Genomic DNA, 15,307 nt, shown 5'->3' with positions numbered 1-15,307 from the left:
GCGAGGCCGCTGCTGCAACAACAACTCCCCCTGGTGAGAGCACTGCAGCGTGACGCCCTTGCGTTCCTTCCCCCATCCCCCACAAACACCTGCTGATTGTTGACTCTGTCTGGGACCTGATCAAGGCTGTCTCCATAGCAATTGCTGTGTTTCGCAATGACATCCTGCGGACTGAGGCTAGATTAGGATGCCAGACGCAGCGGCTCTCCAGGCCTACACATACACGCACTACATATATACAGATATGCAATCACCACCCCATACCCCCATCCCTCGCCTTCGACGCTACATACCACCAGTCTGGCAGGCGGGTCCGACCAGCGCCGAAGAATGGCTGCAGGAACCGGATGGCTGCTTGCTTGTGCTGGGTTACCTCCATCCCCCACTACCCTCCCCTGTTGCAAGTCTTGTGTGTTCATGTTGTGTACTGATTATGTGCAAATGTTGCTGAGGTGTTTTTTACTGTTCCCAAACTGGACTCCTTACAGGAGCGTAGTCTGGGGGTGGCCTTTTTTTCTCCTCACCTCTCCTCATGTTTATGCTGTATTCTTTCCTAAAATGCTCTGTCTTCCTGTCCTGTCTACCCCCTTGTCATATTGTATGTATGTTTGTATGGACAGGTTGATGGCGGAATTTCGCTGGTACTTGTGACTAGTGACCAATAAAGCTATTCATTCAATTCATTCAATTCAATTCAAATGCACATTGGCATGCAATAATTGCATCAGCTGTTCTGCTTGCTGCCTGAGCAGATAACAAGAAGAAGGTGCGTCGCATATTTGTCTTTCACTTTGGGGCCGAGCGGATCTACTGTTCCTGCTCTACAATCTTCTGACAGTATTGTACTTCAAAAGAGTCTGCTTCCTCAGGAGAATGCCTCTTCAATCTGGTGTTGGTATTACAGCGCTGGCCGCGATCTCACTCCCCCTCACTCCTCTATCGTATCACAAACATGTTGAGACTCTGTTTGTGGGTGGTTATATTCTCTTATGAGAACATGACCACATCAGCATGCTGTTTGTCTTGCCTTTTTCATTAAGGTTAAACAATCAGTGTGTCAAGTTGACGACCACATTCACTGTTCTGCATGCCTGGCAGCTTCTCGATGGGATGCTGGTCATTCTCATGATGGACCTAGCATTTCATTCGGGGCTCCAGGGGAGGATTAGACAAGATCGCTGCATCAGAGAGAGGGCTGTTACACTCTGGAAATGATGATGATGCTGAGCTCCCACTATAATGGTGTGCATGCTCATGCTGAATCAGATTCAGACTTGGAAGCCATGCTTTCCCGGGTCAGTCATACTGCATGAAGGTAGTTCTGAGTCGGGGTTGAGCTGCGCCTTGTTACTGACTGTGTTTAAAGTCACAGCGCTGGCCCTTTGGCCAGATGATGTCCACCCTTGTGGTCCAGAAGCGCCCCGACTAAACCTTGCAGAGGTGTGAGACACTGCTATGCCTCTCCACCCTCTTGCTTCACCAGCATTAGCCTGATGTGCTTGCGTCTATGCCATCTCACTCATCCCCTGCCGATCGGTGGAGTCAGGTTAGTGTTGCACTGCACACTCAGACCCCACTTCGGGCCGCTATGCCATCTGAGTCTGGTCCCTGCATTCCACCGCGCTGCCCCACCCCAGGTACGTCTGTCAAGACACCATACGGTGTCTGGGAGCCTGGCTGGCGCTTCCCAGCCAGTCTCGCTGGCTCATCCGTACCATCAGACTCGGCTATGCAATTCAGTTCTCCCGGCGTCCCCTAGCCTTCACTGGTGAGCAAGTGAGCCGATCCCTGCAGCCGATATGAAGACTGGCTTCTACAGCCCGTACTTCATTGTACCCAAGAAAAGCAGTGGGTTACAACCTATCTTGGACATGCGTGTCTTGAACCGATCCCTTCACAGGCTGCCTTTCAAGATGCTTACGCAGAAGCGCATTTTCAAGTGCATCCGCCCCCAAGATTGGTCTGCAGTGATCGACCTGAAGGACGTGTACTTTCTTGTCTCGATTCCACCTCGACACAGACTGTTTCTTCACTTTGCATTCCAGGGGCGGGCATATCAGTACAAAGCATTCTCATTTACCTCGACGACTGGCTCATTCCCCCTCTACAAGGCACCTCTATGCGTTAAAGGGGAATTGCTTGATTAGAGCCGTGCTTTCCTTCCTGCAAGATATGTTTAAGCGAAGGCTGTCTTCCTCCACCCTTAAAGAGTATGTTGCTGCTATCGCCACACATCACGATGCAGTTGAAGGTAAGTCGCTGGGTGAGCATGACCTGATTGTCAGGTTCCTGAGGGGGGCGAGGAGACTAAATCCGCCTCACCAGCTCTCTATACCCTCTTGGGATTTGTCCTGGTCCTTTCGGCACTTCAGAGACCAGAGCCTTTGTAGTCAGCGGAATTAAAATTTCTGTCCTGTAAAACAGTACTCCTGATTGCATTGGCCTCCATCAAGAGGGTTCCGGGACCAGGTGGTGAACCTGCAAGCGCGACCTTTGGAGGAGGCAGACCCAGCCCTGGCTTTTTCTCTGTCCCGTTCGTAATCTGCGTCTTTACATGGACAGAACGCAAAACCTCAGTACCTCAGATCAGCTCTTCGTCTGTTACGGAGGCCAGCAGAAGGGAAAGGCTGTCTCCAAGTAGAGGATGGCCCACTGGATAGTGGATGCTATTGCTTTGGCTTACGAAGCCCAAGGCCTGCCGGGACACTGCGCCTCGCTGACAGACATCTGTAGAGCTGCAGGCTGGGCGACACCTGACACGTTGGCTAGGTTTTATAGCCTATGTGTTGAGCCGGTTTCTTCCTGTGTGCTCCAGTCGAGTTCCCCACTTAGGCGAACCCTGTTGAGTACCTCTGCACCGCTTCGGCAGTCAGACGTTGCGGAGCATCTGACGCATGGCATAGTGCTCGTAGGCTTGTGTTACCTGTCCTAGGCTGAGTTCCATATGTCGTGATCCCTGCGGCGATCCCAAATGCGTATTCTTCCACGACCAGCTCCCTGTGGTGAGCCTGGGTGCTTCTAAATAATTAATTGTGCATCCTCGTATCCTTTCCTCGCTTACTTTCCTCGCGTCTCAGCTCCTCTCCCTGTGGGATGCGAGGGAAGGACGCAAGGAACGAAAATGAGGACATAAAAATCGAATGAAAGCTTTTTTTATACATTGGAATACTTGATCACTCAAGCGTCACTTCATCGCATCATCAGCTGCGTTCAAAGGATCGGCCCTTATGCTGTATTAGTTTGATTATTTAAGAAATTCATAATAAATAATAAAGCAAGATAACCTGTTGAAATATGTGAGATGTGTGGTTTATATAAACTGCAAAGGTAAAGTATAAAATAAAATGATTGTGACCAATGTGAAGGGGGAGTAGAATTTATGTGTGTCACGTTTAGTCAATAAAGCTCTTCCGTAAAGGATACACCTGTGTATCCTCACTCATGACTCCTCAGGAAGCTTCCTCACTCCTCGATCCTCGCCTCCTCGCGGTGCAATTAGAGAATTGAGATGTCCTCCAAGATAGCTGAGCTCGATCGGTTTTCGGGTCATAGGATGGAGGACGGAGGAGCGAGGAGACGAGGAGGGATATTGAGAAGAACCCCCTGTGTCTTTCCCTAGGCAGAGTCCACTCTACCGTCACTGTCTGCTGTAGCCTCCCTCTTCTCAGGCTGGAGCCACCCCAGTGATATTCCTTATGTTGCCCTGCGCCTAACCGGCCAGTCCATCTGTATTCTCCACGTTACCTCCCTTCGGGCAGGATATGGCTTCCGCAGCGTCCCTCTCCTCTGGTAGGCACGCTTTCCCAGTGTTATCCAAGGAGTTCCACTGTGTGGGATGTAATGGAACAGCAGTTTGAACTCCCTCTACGCAGGCCTTCTGCCCCAGCCAGTTGGGGGTCTGAGAGTCTTGTGTAGAGTGCTGGATGTGGCAGCAACCATGGCATTTTCCATAGGCGTTTTCCAATTACGCCGAGCGACTGATAGGGAACGTCTCGGTTACTGATGTAACCCTCGTTCCCTGAAGGAGGGAACGTCTCGGTTACTGATGTAACCCTCGTTCCCTGAAGGAGGGAACGAGAGACATAACGTCCCGTCGTCACCATTGCTAATCCAGCAAACTTACTCTCCCAACAAATGCCTGTGAAACTTCCCCCACCCAATCAGACTTTTCTTTGGCGCTTGTGCCATAACAAATATCTTTTATAAACATTCAATTATAGCAGTCAAAGAAAATCTTCAAGAGCACGTTTATAGCGCCCTCAAGTGGAGTTTTAGCTGTGTGTTTTCAAAGTCTGTGAGGGGAAAAATGCTTTGTTCTTCCCAATAGAAATAGAATAGAAAAACTGATATTTTAAAGTGCTCGTATTATTTTAGTCATAGCGTTCAGGTTTGAACCTTTGATTTTAAAGCAAGTTTGTTTTTTAATTGTCTAACTGAAACATCAATCTTTGAATATGACTAGACAACAAAACAAATTTCACACGTCAGTATCATCAACAGCAATTACTGTGCATTTCTTTTCAGTAAATGCTTATATATCACTGATAATGTTGCAGACTCATTGCAACTCGACTAAACCTGATACGACAGCAGAAAAGGAGAGAGAGAGTCATGCAGAATAAATGACAAAGTCCTCTTCAACAACAAATGTCTTAAAGGGCAACTCATTCTCCAATATTGAATTTTGAATAGAATATTATACAAAATCTACACTGTAAAATTTTTTCGTAATTTTAACGGTAAAAAAATGTAAAAAAGCAAATGGAAAAGAAATGTTAATTGCTAAACAGTATGTACCCTTATGGACAATTTCATAACTTTCATGCTCTCATGGGACATTTCATGTAAGTTTACAGTAATATACAGTAATATACTGTTAAATGTACAGATTTTGGAAGTACACAGTAAAAAAAAAAACCTTACCCTTGCATTTATTGTACCTTACTGTAAAGAATACGGTAGCAATTTTTTAACTAATTTTACAAAGTTTTACATAATCAAACTAAAAATTACGGTAAAAAACTGGCAGCTGGTTTCCAGTACTTTATCGTAAGAAGATTTAACATGTCAATGTGTTAAAGTCAATGTATTAATGTTTCAGATCTATTGTATTTATAACACTACAATAGTGATTGTTTTGTAATTAAATTAAATTTGAATGGTGGTTAGCAGTTCCTCAACCCAAGCTCATACTCGACACTTCACCACAATGGTAACCCCAAAACCTCTAACGTTACTCTCCCAATTCAGCCCTATGCAAAATTATATATCCTGGAGGATCTTAAACTCTGGTTTAGACTAAGTCTAGGACTATTTAAAACCATGACAGATAAAGCAGATTTCTGTTAATCTGAAGACAAGGTTTTATCTCTCTCCAGGAAACCGCCCCATAATGTCTTTTCATCAGTAAATCTGGAAAAGACTCATTGAGCTCATCCTGAAACTGTACATTGAGCTCTTTCTGCCAGTAGGAGGCAGTGTCACATTGAGCTTGTGGATTGAGAGAGTAGAGATGGATTGAACCAAACTCTGTATATGAAGTTGTGTTGGACAGAATAGAACAATGATTGTATCTTAAACTTGAGAGATTGATTGAGCTAGACTTGTTAAAAAGTCATTCATAAAAGCCATAATCAAATTATTGGGATTTTAAATATTATTTAATCAAGAAAGAGCCATGGGTTATGCATTTTCAATGCCATGTGTTTTCCCAGAACATTTGTGCCACCATGTCAGGTAAGATATTTGCTGCAAAGAAATTAATCCTCTGGATGGAAAAACTTTTTTCTTCCTCTTCCTTCTGTAGACACGAATCACGATATATCTACTGACTAGCGTTTCTTCCTGAAACCTGTAGGAGTCTCTGTGACGCTCTTCAGTCCGCCGGTAAAACCACTGAAGAAGAGGAAGCCTCGCTCACACTGAGGTGTGTTGTTTTTAACTGTGTGTGAGTGTTGATTTTCTGTCTGTAGTCTTTTAATGAGCTTTAAATTAACTACTTATTCGCATTTCTCATAAAAAAAATGAATTAACCGTGATTTTACCACAGTAACCATAGTAAAGGGTATTGGTAATAGTAAGTATATTGTAGTTATAAACACACATTAGCCTTTGCTTACTACAGTAGCTGTTTTAACTGTGATATTTGTAATGAAACAAAAGTTAACACGTTTAATTTTCAGTGCTGGACACTTAAATGACGCTTAGAAACGAGTACAAGTATCACATTATCATGTTCAATTTTTGAAATCTACGTTTAAATCCAGCAGTTTTAGATAATGATAATGTATTGTAATGATATTCCTACGATAATTAATTTAAACATAAACACGCCTCAACATATGTTTATTTATATCTCAAATTAATGTCTACCGGTATATTAATATTATCAGAAAATGCAATCATTTTCTTATTCTGTTCGTCATTTTGAGTTTAAATCACGTGTCAGTTCATTATAATTCAATTCACATTTACTTGTATAGTGCTTTTCACAATCACAATACACATCGTTTCAAAGCAGCTTTACAGAAAATGTACATTAAAACTCCACATTGAAACTTAGATTGATATAAATGTGGATAAATGCATCCTGTAATGATGTTGTGTTTGTCTTCAGATGTTGACCATGACAGCACAGATGGATGTGATCTGCTGTAAATCAGTAGGAACTGATCTGTCCATGCTGGATATTGAGGATTTCATCACTGAAATCTGTCAGCTGAAGAAAGAGGTGGCGTCACTGGAGGCAAAGCTGAGAGAAAGAGGAGACAACCCCAACAGAGAGGTTTGAGCAGCTCATCATTTCATCCTTCAGCTCAATCAAACCACAGTTTTGTTAGCTTCTCACTTCTTATGCACATCTTAAATTAAGCCAGCAGCAAAATATGCAAACAAATCACCAATATAACCACTAGAGATGCTGAGTAATGAGTCTAATATCAACAAGTTGTTGTTTATTTGTGTTGATCTATGATGTGTTTGTCAGGATCTGGAGAAGGTTTCGGTGTGTGTGACTGATGGGACAGAAGCTCAGGATTCAGTCTGGAGATCCAGAGACACACAGGACTCAGAGCTCAGCCTCACTTTACTGTGTTATACTGACGCTCAGGATCATGGATCCGCTGATCAAACCTCTGACTGTAACGCTGGAGAACAGCAGATGAAGATGTGCTCCGTCAAACTGGAGGACTGCAGGAACCTGATAGAGAGACGAGGAGAAGAAACCACAGCAGAGGAACAACAGCAGAGCCATGAGGAGGAGGAGGAGGAGGATGAAGATGTTCAGAATGAGGATGATGAAGGAAATTATGTTGAGGATGAAGAAAATGAGGACGAGGATAATCGAAATGACGACAATGATGATTTTATTCCTTCAGGTGTGTATCTTCCATTTATGATCTTCTTTTGTTATAGCAAATCATACTCAGAATGTGTGTAAACATTTAGTTGTGCTCCTAAATCAGCAGGTGCAGACATTAGTTACTGTGAACCGATGTGCTGAAAACACTCTGTTCAGCATTAGTTAATCTTTGTTAATGTTAACTCGCACATATACTAATGCATCTATTCACAGTAACAGCACAATTAGTTAATTAGTTAACATGAACTAACCTTGAACAATGCCTTGGTACCGAAGTACCGGGTCTTTTGACAACACTAGTTAACTTACCGTACATATATACATAAGTTTATGCAGCAGTTGGCACACACTAAGGATGAACATTTCTAAATCACCATCTTACCCTAAAGGTAAAAATGCTGTTGTGTACCTTATCAACATTATTTAATAGTAAGGCATTGATTTGGGCTGTTGGTAAACATAATTCTACAGCGGAAACTAGCGGAAAAACATGTTCATCCTTAGTGTGTGTCAACTGCTACATAAACTAATGTATATATTAGTGTTGTCAAAAGTACCGGTACTTCGGTACCAAGTCGGTACTGAAATTTTTAAAATGTGACGATACCAGCATTTCTGTAGTACCGGTACCCACCAATAGGAGCTGCTTTCAGTCGCTCTGTGTATATCTATGCGCGGGGCTTCAGACTAACTCTTTTACTAGGATCACTGCAGCCAATATATACCACGATATATATAGTGTCTGTGTATATTAAACCGCAAAAAGACTGTTTAAATATTAACCCTGCATGTTCTGCTGGTCTCTGTGTGAATGAATGGCACAAACATGCGGTTTCATTTACCTCACACACACACGCACAGACACACACTGAAGCACGAGTGACGCTCGCGCTGTTTTCAGTCTCTGCTGCCTCACGATATGATGACGTGATGAACTTCATCTCCAGAGCCGCTCTGAGAGTCACTTCATGAGCATTTTACCGTTTCATTTGAGAAAAACTATCGTCATATCATACACACACAGAAACTCAAAGGTCTTCACGGCAACCCGTCAAAATAAAAGTTCGGTATAACTTGAAGAAATTGACAGAAATAATTATATTATGCTACTGTAAAGTAGATTTAGCCTTGTCTTCATGTATTAAAAATACTACTAATAATAATAATAATAATCTGTGCATAGAAGGTTGTTTATTTTTCACTTGTTTTTTTTATTAGCAATATTTACGTTTAACCCCCTGAGGTCGACAATCGTGCCGGCGCGATAGGCTCGCTTTTTTTCAGTTCAGTTCAAAAAAAAATAATTTTGCTTTGTTGACTTTGATATTACAAGCAAGTTTCATACATCAATCAATTCTGTTAAATGTGTATTAATTTTGTGTATACTCAAAATAAAAACAAAGTGTTGTGCTTTTTGCCAAATAAAGAAAAATAAACGTGATGCGAGTTCTGCCTTCTCTCTGTCAGTGAAGACCATTCTGAAACGCGTCCGAAAATGAATCATAACTCAGCAAATACTCAGTCAAACAGGCATACAGACACACAGGCATGAAGCTTGAATTCTCTTCTTTTAAATTAGGTAATTTATATAAAAAACAAATATTCTCATCTTGTGAAATCTTTATTAAAAGAGAGCGATTCCAGTCGAGCTAATTACAGCTCATTCAAATGTAATGTGAACACGCCCACGGAGAGCGCGTGCTATTCAAACGCAAATTACTGAGGCAATCCAAGCAAACCTGTGAACGCCCCCATATCAGCTCGAGAAAACACAAGTTTAATCATATCATTGTAGCCTACTGTTTACACCATCTGGCAGCGCTGTGAGGAATAATAATAATGGAAAATCTACCTCAGAGTGCGGGTATTGCAGGAGAGAGGATCCGAATATGTAGTTAGTTTTTTTTTCCTTCTCAAGTTAATCGCGTTTCTGTGAATGAATGAACGGCAGCCGCAGAGATGCGCGCTGTTTACCACAACTCGCAAAAAGACAGTTTAAATTTAAATTGCGTCTCTGTGTGAATGAATGATGATGTTTTAGCAAACTGTATTGCTATACTGAGTTGAGTAAAAATCGACTGAAATATGTTGAAATAAAATGTATTTGTATAAGCAACGTATTAAACTGCAAATTAACATTTATATTTCTTATAATAAAAATGAAAGACCTATGTTACAGACATATGAAAGACAACATTTCGTTGATTAGTTTTGGATAGATTATACATTTTTACTGTAAAATATCTGCCACCTCAAATAAGCTTTTGTTTGCCAATATTTGCTCATGTAAAAATAAAGTAATCAAATAATCAATCAAATCCTTAACTTTGAAATATGTATGATAAAATGTATACCGGTACTTTAGTTTTTACAAAGAAAGATTACACTTGAATTGTTGTTGTAATTGTAACCTTTTTAATAAAAAAATATATTTACAAGGTAGATGTAAACAAACTATTAAAAGGTGAATATAAGCCTTTTCTTTAAATAATTTTTATTGTATTTTATTAGTGACAAATTTGGGGAGAGGATAAATATTCCAAAACTGAAAATACAGTATGAGAATTAACTGCACAATTACTAGACATGTTTTCCTTGGATATTATAGGCCAAATTGCAAGCACAATATGTGGAAAAATAAAAAAGAATTGAGATGCTTCCAACTGTTGCTCCTGCATTCTTGTGGCTCAGTGACTCACCTGAATGAATGGCTAATTAAGTATGCAGGCCCCATTGTCTCCTCAGGTGTGAACCACTAAATATGCATGATCGTTGACGCCCACTCCGCATATTGCCTTTCCAAACAGAAAGTGCTTTGCAAAATTCAAATCAATGTATTGTGTTATGTGAATGATAAGGCAGGGTGATTTTCACATCATTTTGAAGAAAAAACACTAGGTGATGACATCCATTAGACAAAAGTCTTATTGGCACATATTTAGAATGTGTTTTATGGCTTTATTTCAGAAACTTTATTTTTTATTTTTTTCAATAACCACGCATAAACATTATTCTCTCAAAAATGCAGACATGTACATTCTTGTTGCTCACATATTCTGGCAGCCCTGTTTGTGCTAAATAGTGTGTCATTTTTTTTTGCCATTAATATGTTTATAAGCAACTGAAAAAAGCACAAATGTCAGGGCATGTCAGAACATCTCAAGGACCCCAAAAACACCTTAGACCCCAGAGGGTTAAACAGCATATAGCCTTCAATGCTCATGTATAATTTACTTATGCTTACCATCATAAATAATAAAGTCATTGAATTGAATTGAATTGAATTGAATTTTTTTTTTTAAATGGTTAAATCAAATAGAAAAATAGTTCCAACAGATTTTGCTGTGGTACCGAAATTGGTACCGAGAACCGTAAAATTTGAATGGTATCGGTACCAACTACTGGAATTTTGGTATCGTGACATCTCTAATAAATATGTACAGTAAGTTAAAGGGTTAGTTCACCCAAAAATGAAAATTCTGTCAGTAATTACTCACCCTCATGTTGTTCCAACCATGTAAGTCTTTCGTTCATCTTCGGAACACAAATTAAGATATTTTTGATGAAATCTGACAGAATTTTGACTCCTCCATAGGCTTCCAGTGTGACCGAAACTCACCGGCCCAGAATAGTTATTAAAACATCGTTAAAATAGTCCAAGTAACTACAGTGGCTCTACATTAAGTTTATCGTGCGACGAGAATACTTTTTGTGCACAAAAACAAACAAAAATAACGACTTTATTCCACTTTTCATTTCCTTCTCTCTGGGCCTCGTAGTGTTTTTGCGCTGCGCGTCTGTGTTGCACGTCATCACGCAACACACACATGACCGGCGTCGACCAATAGTGAGCCTACGTGGTGACGTGTAACACAGACGCGCTGCGCAAAAACACTACGCGAACCAACTAGAGGTCGAGAGAGAAGGAAATGAATAGTGGAATAAAGTCGTTATTTTTGTTTGTTTTTGCGCACAAAAAGTATTCTCGTCGCTTGATATACTTAAGATTGAGCCACTGGAGTCACTTGGACTATATTAACGATCTCTTTAATAACTTTTCTGGGCCAGCAAGTTTCGGTCACATAGAAGCCTATGGAGGAGTGAAACATGGCTCAGATTTCATCAAAAATATCTTAATTTGTGTTCCGAAGATGAACGAAGGTCTTACGCGGTTGGAACAACATGAGGGTGAGTAATTACTGACAGAATTTTAATTTTTGGGTGAACTAACCCTTTAACCTTACAAAACAGTAAAGCTTTTCACAGGCATTATTCATGGTTAGTTCTTGTTAACTAATGTTAACTAATTGTGCTGTTAACGTGAATAGATGCATTAGTATATGTGTGAGTTAACATTAACAAAGATTTTAATACCTTTTTTTATTTTCAGATGTGAATGGAGGTTCATCTTCTGATGAAGAAACAACCTCGACATCAAAAGATCAGCTGAAGGCTAAGAGTTTCTCCTGCGTCACCTGTGGGAAAACATTGAGCTCACAGGGACATTTAGCGAGACATGAGAGAACACACACAGAACAGAAAAGCTTCTCCTGCAAGAGATGCAACATCAGCTTTCCTACCTTAGAAGAGAAGAGACTTCATTTAAAAGAGCACAGCGTGAAGAAGGAGTTTCACTGTGAACAGTGCGGGAAGGATTTTTTCACCACTCCATCTAATATGACAGTTCATATGAAGACACACACTGGCGAAAAGTCTTTCCACTGCAGTGAGTGTGACAAGTATTTCAGCAACAAACAACAACTTTCAAGTCATAAAAGAATACACACTGGTGAAAAGACTTTCCACTGCAGCGAGTGCGACAAGTATTTCAGCACCAAAGGGAATCTTGATGCTCACAAGCGGATACACACGGGTGAAAGGCCGTACAAGTGCCCTCACTGCGAGAAGAGCTACAACCATGGATCCCATTTGAAGAAGCATGTGCGCATTCACACCAACGAGAGGCCGTACCAGTGCAGCGAATGTGGGAAAACCTTCACAAACTCGAGTTCTCTAAAGTCACACCATATAATACATTCTGAGGGGAAACCTTATCAGTGTTCACACTGCGATAAACGATTCCGTCACAAATTTTATTTGATTTGCCATGAGAGGACTCACACCGGAGAGAAACCGTACCTGTGCTCCTACTGCGGGAAGAGCTTCTTTAGTCCGGTTAATTTTGGACTTCATCAGAGAGTTCACACTGGAGAAAGACCGTATCACTGTGGCGTTTGTGGGAAGAGTTTCGGTAAACAGTGTACCTTAAAAAATCACCAGCGGATTCATACAGGAGAAAGACCGTTCAAGTGTTCTCAGTGTGACAAGACGTTTGCTCGGTTAGACGTCCTGAAGACTCATGAGCGAGTTCATACAGGAGAGAAGCCTTACCGCTGCTCCATCTGCAACGAGAGATTCGCTTATTTAGGTAGTTTTCAGACCCACCAGAAGAAACATGCTAAAGAACAAACTGCTCCTGAATCATCATAGTGTCTTTTCATCAGTAAATCTGGATAAAGGACTCATTGAGCTCATCCTGAAACTGTACATTGAGCTCTTTCTGCCAGTAGGAGGCAGTGTCACATTGAGCTTGTGGATTGAGAGAGTAGAGATGGATTGAACTAAACTCTGTATATGAAGTTGTGTTGGACAGAATGATTGTAACTTGAACTATTACTATTAGCTAATATATTTCACAAACACACTGTCACAGCAGCCACATAAAAATCTAATTAATGTTAATTCTCAATAACAACTCCTGTAGACGTCTGACAGAAATAAAGTCAGTCTGGTTAGAATTCTGATTAACTGAAGAGAAAAGAAGACATTAAATCTCTGAAGATCTCAGCAGAGCAGGATTAAACAAATAGATGTTGATTTTGTATTGAAAATGTTTGGCCATCATTATGATGATCAGTGTTTCTTTTTGTTGGTAAGTTTGACTCTTGGATTTTTATGTGAGTTGGTAGTTTTTAACATACTATATATCGGAACCATTTTATATGGTTTCCTATCAGTCGCTCACGTTCGACATAACGTCAACGTAATTGGAATCGCCTTGAGATACCAATCTACTTTGAGAGTATTAAAACAAGCCAACGCACTTTGGCATGTGATAATTGGATCAGCTGTTCTGCTTGCAGCGCAAGCATATAACAGAAGGTGCGTCGCATATTTGTCTTTCGCTTAGGAACCGAGCGGTTCTACTGTTCTTGCTCTACAATTTTCTGACAGTGTTAAACTTCAAAAGAGGAAAACGAGTCTGATTCCTCAGGAGAACGTCTCTTCATTAAAATTATTGTGACCGATGTGAAGGGGGAGGAGAATTTATACGTGCGTCACGTCTCCCCCTTCTCAGGCTGGAGCCACCTCAGTGATATTCCATATGTTGCACTGCGCCTAACCGGCCAGTCCATATGTGTATTCTCCACATGTTACCTTCCTTCGGGCAGGATGTGGCTTCCGCAGCGTCCCTCTCCCCTGGAAAGGCACGCTTTCCCAGTGTTATCCAAAGAGTTCCACTGTGTGGGATGTAATGGAACAGCAGTTTGAACTCCCTCTACGCAGGCCTTCTGCCCCAGCCATTTGGGGGTCTGAGAGTCTTGCGTAGGGTGGCATTTTCCAACCATGGCGTTTTCCATAGGGATCCCAATTACGGCGAGCGACTGATAGGGAACGTCTCAGTTACTGATGTAACCCTCGTTCCCTGAAGGAGGGAACGGGAGACGTAATGTCCCGTCGTCACCATTGCTGACCATCGCTGTACGGCCGAACACGTCTCGGCTCCTCAGCGTAAAACAAATATGCGACGCACCCACTGCTCGTTATATGCTTGCGCTGCAAGCAGAGCAGCTGATGCAATTATCGCATGCCAATGTGCATTGGCTTGTTTTAATACTCTCGAAGTAGATTGGTCTCTCAAGGCGATCCCAATTACGTCATCAGGTCAACGTTACGTCTCCCGTTCCCTCCTTCAGGGAAAGAGGGTTACATCAGTAACCGAGACGTTTTATGTGGTAAATAATAGTGCATACATAAAAGTGCATTATTTTAATTAACCTGTTAACCGTTGCCAGTGCGCCCGCGCACTGAAGCGTTTTTTTTTTTTTTTTTTTTAGTTCAAAGTTACTATCAGATTTAATGTTATACCTTGACAAACTATACATCATTAAAAAGATATAAGACTCAAGTTTCAGTATTTGACCACTATTGTATTCTGAGAAACTTATAGCGACAGTTATTTCTTAATTTGTGTCAGGAGTTATGAAATGAAAAACTAAGGTGATACCTTTAATATGAATTATGAGGGTCAGCAGCTTTCATTTTCAAAAAAAACTCTGTGCTGTCGTCATGACAGCGCTTGACAAAACAACATCCCTCAGGGCTTTTAGCTCAAAAATGTGCAGATTTGGAGAAATATTGATAGATTCTCATAGGTTTACATCAGATTTCTATAGACAGGAATAATATTTATTGAATTTATACCCGAATGCATTGATGTAATCATTATGAGCGCTGTATACACTGATTTACTGTTTTCAATTCATACCAACAGCCTGAGGGCGCCCTATGCACAATAATAGTCCATATATGAAACATGAAGAAGAGCCATAATCATGTGACATTCCAGGAAGCCACGAACACATACACAGCTTACAGAGATCTCGCTGTAACATGCAGATAAAGATGTTTTGAAGACAATAAACATGATTGCAATGATATTTGAGTTACCTGTGTTTTTCAAGCCATGCCAGGTATTTTCATAATAATAGATTATATTTATAATGTAATGCTAATCTATATAGACTTTATCATTGTGCAGAATACTATAAAATAAGCTTATCCTTTCCTTCTTTCAAATCCTCTATAGAAGATTTATGTACCGAATGAAACTTGTTAAATGTACTGACTAACATATTAAACAATTAAATTATTTAAGAAGCATCC

At 40.9% G+C, this 15,307-nt stretch overlaps 1 protein-coding gene across 1 annotated transcript; it reads left to right on the top strand.

Moving 5' to 3' along the window:
• Positions 1-6,057: 6,057 nt before the first annotated feature.
• On the top strand, positions 6,058-13,991 carry LOC307154496 (uncharacterized protein). Its single transcript, XM_079864500.1, has 4 exons — positions 6,058-6,076; positions 6,617-6,784; positions 6,986-7,376; positions 11,751-13,991. The coding sequence occupies exons 2-4, from the start codon at positions 6,617-6,619 to the stop codon at positions 12,848-12,850; spliced, it is 1,659 nt and encodes a 552-aa protein (XP_079720626.1). The 5' UTR covers positions 6,058-6,076; the 3' UTR covers positions 12,851-13,991.
• Positions 13,992-15,307: the final 1,316 nt, after the last annotated feature.

Source organism: Squalius cephalus (assembly GCF_949319135.1).
Source record: "Squalius cephalus genome assembly, chromosome: 2".
NCBI lineage: Eukaryota > Metazoa > Chordata > Actinopteri > Cypriniformes > Leuciscidae > Squalius > Squalius cephalus.
Note: the sequence above shows the minus strand (reverse complement) of the source record. Positions and strands in the feature narration are given on the sequence as shown.

Coding starts and splice junctions, on each gene's coding strand:
- LOC307154496 (XM_079864500.1), top strand. CDS start 6,617: ATGTTGACCATGACAGCACAGATGGATGTGATCTGCTGTAAATCAGTA. Junction 6,785..6,985: donor GAGACAACCCCAACAGAGAG/GTTTGAGCAGCT, acceptor TGTGTTTGTCAG/GATCTGGAGAAGGTTTCGGT. Junction 7,377..11,750: donor TGATGATTTTATTCCTTCAG/GTGTGTATCTTC, acceptor TTTTATTTTCAG/ATGTGAATGGAGGTTCATCT.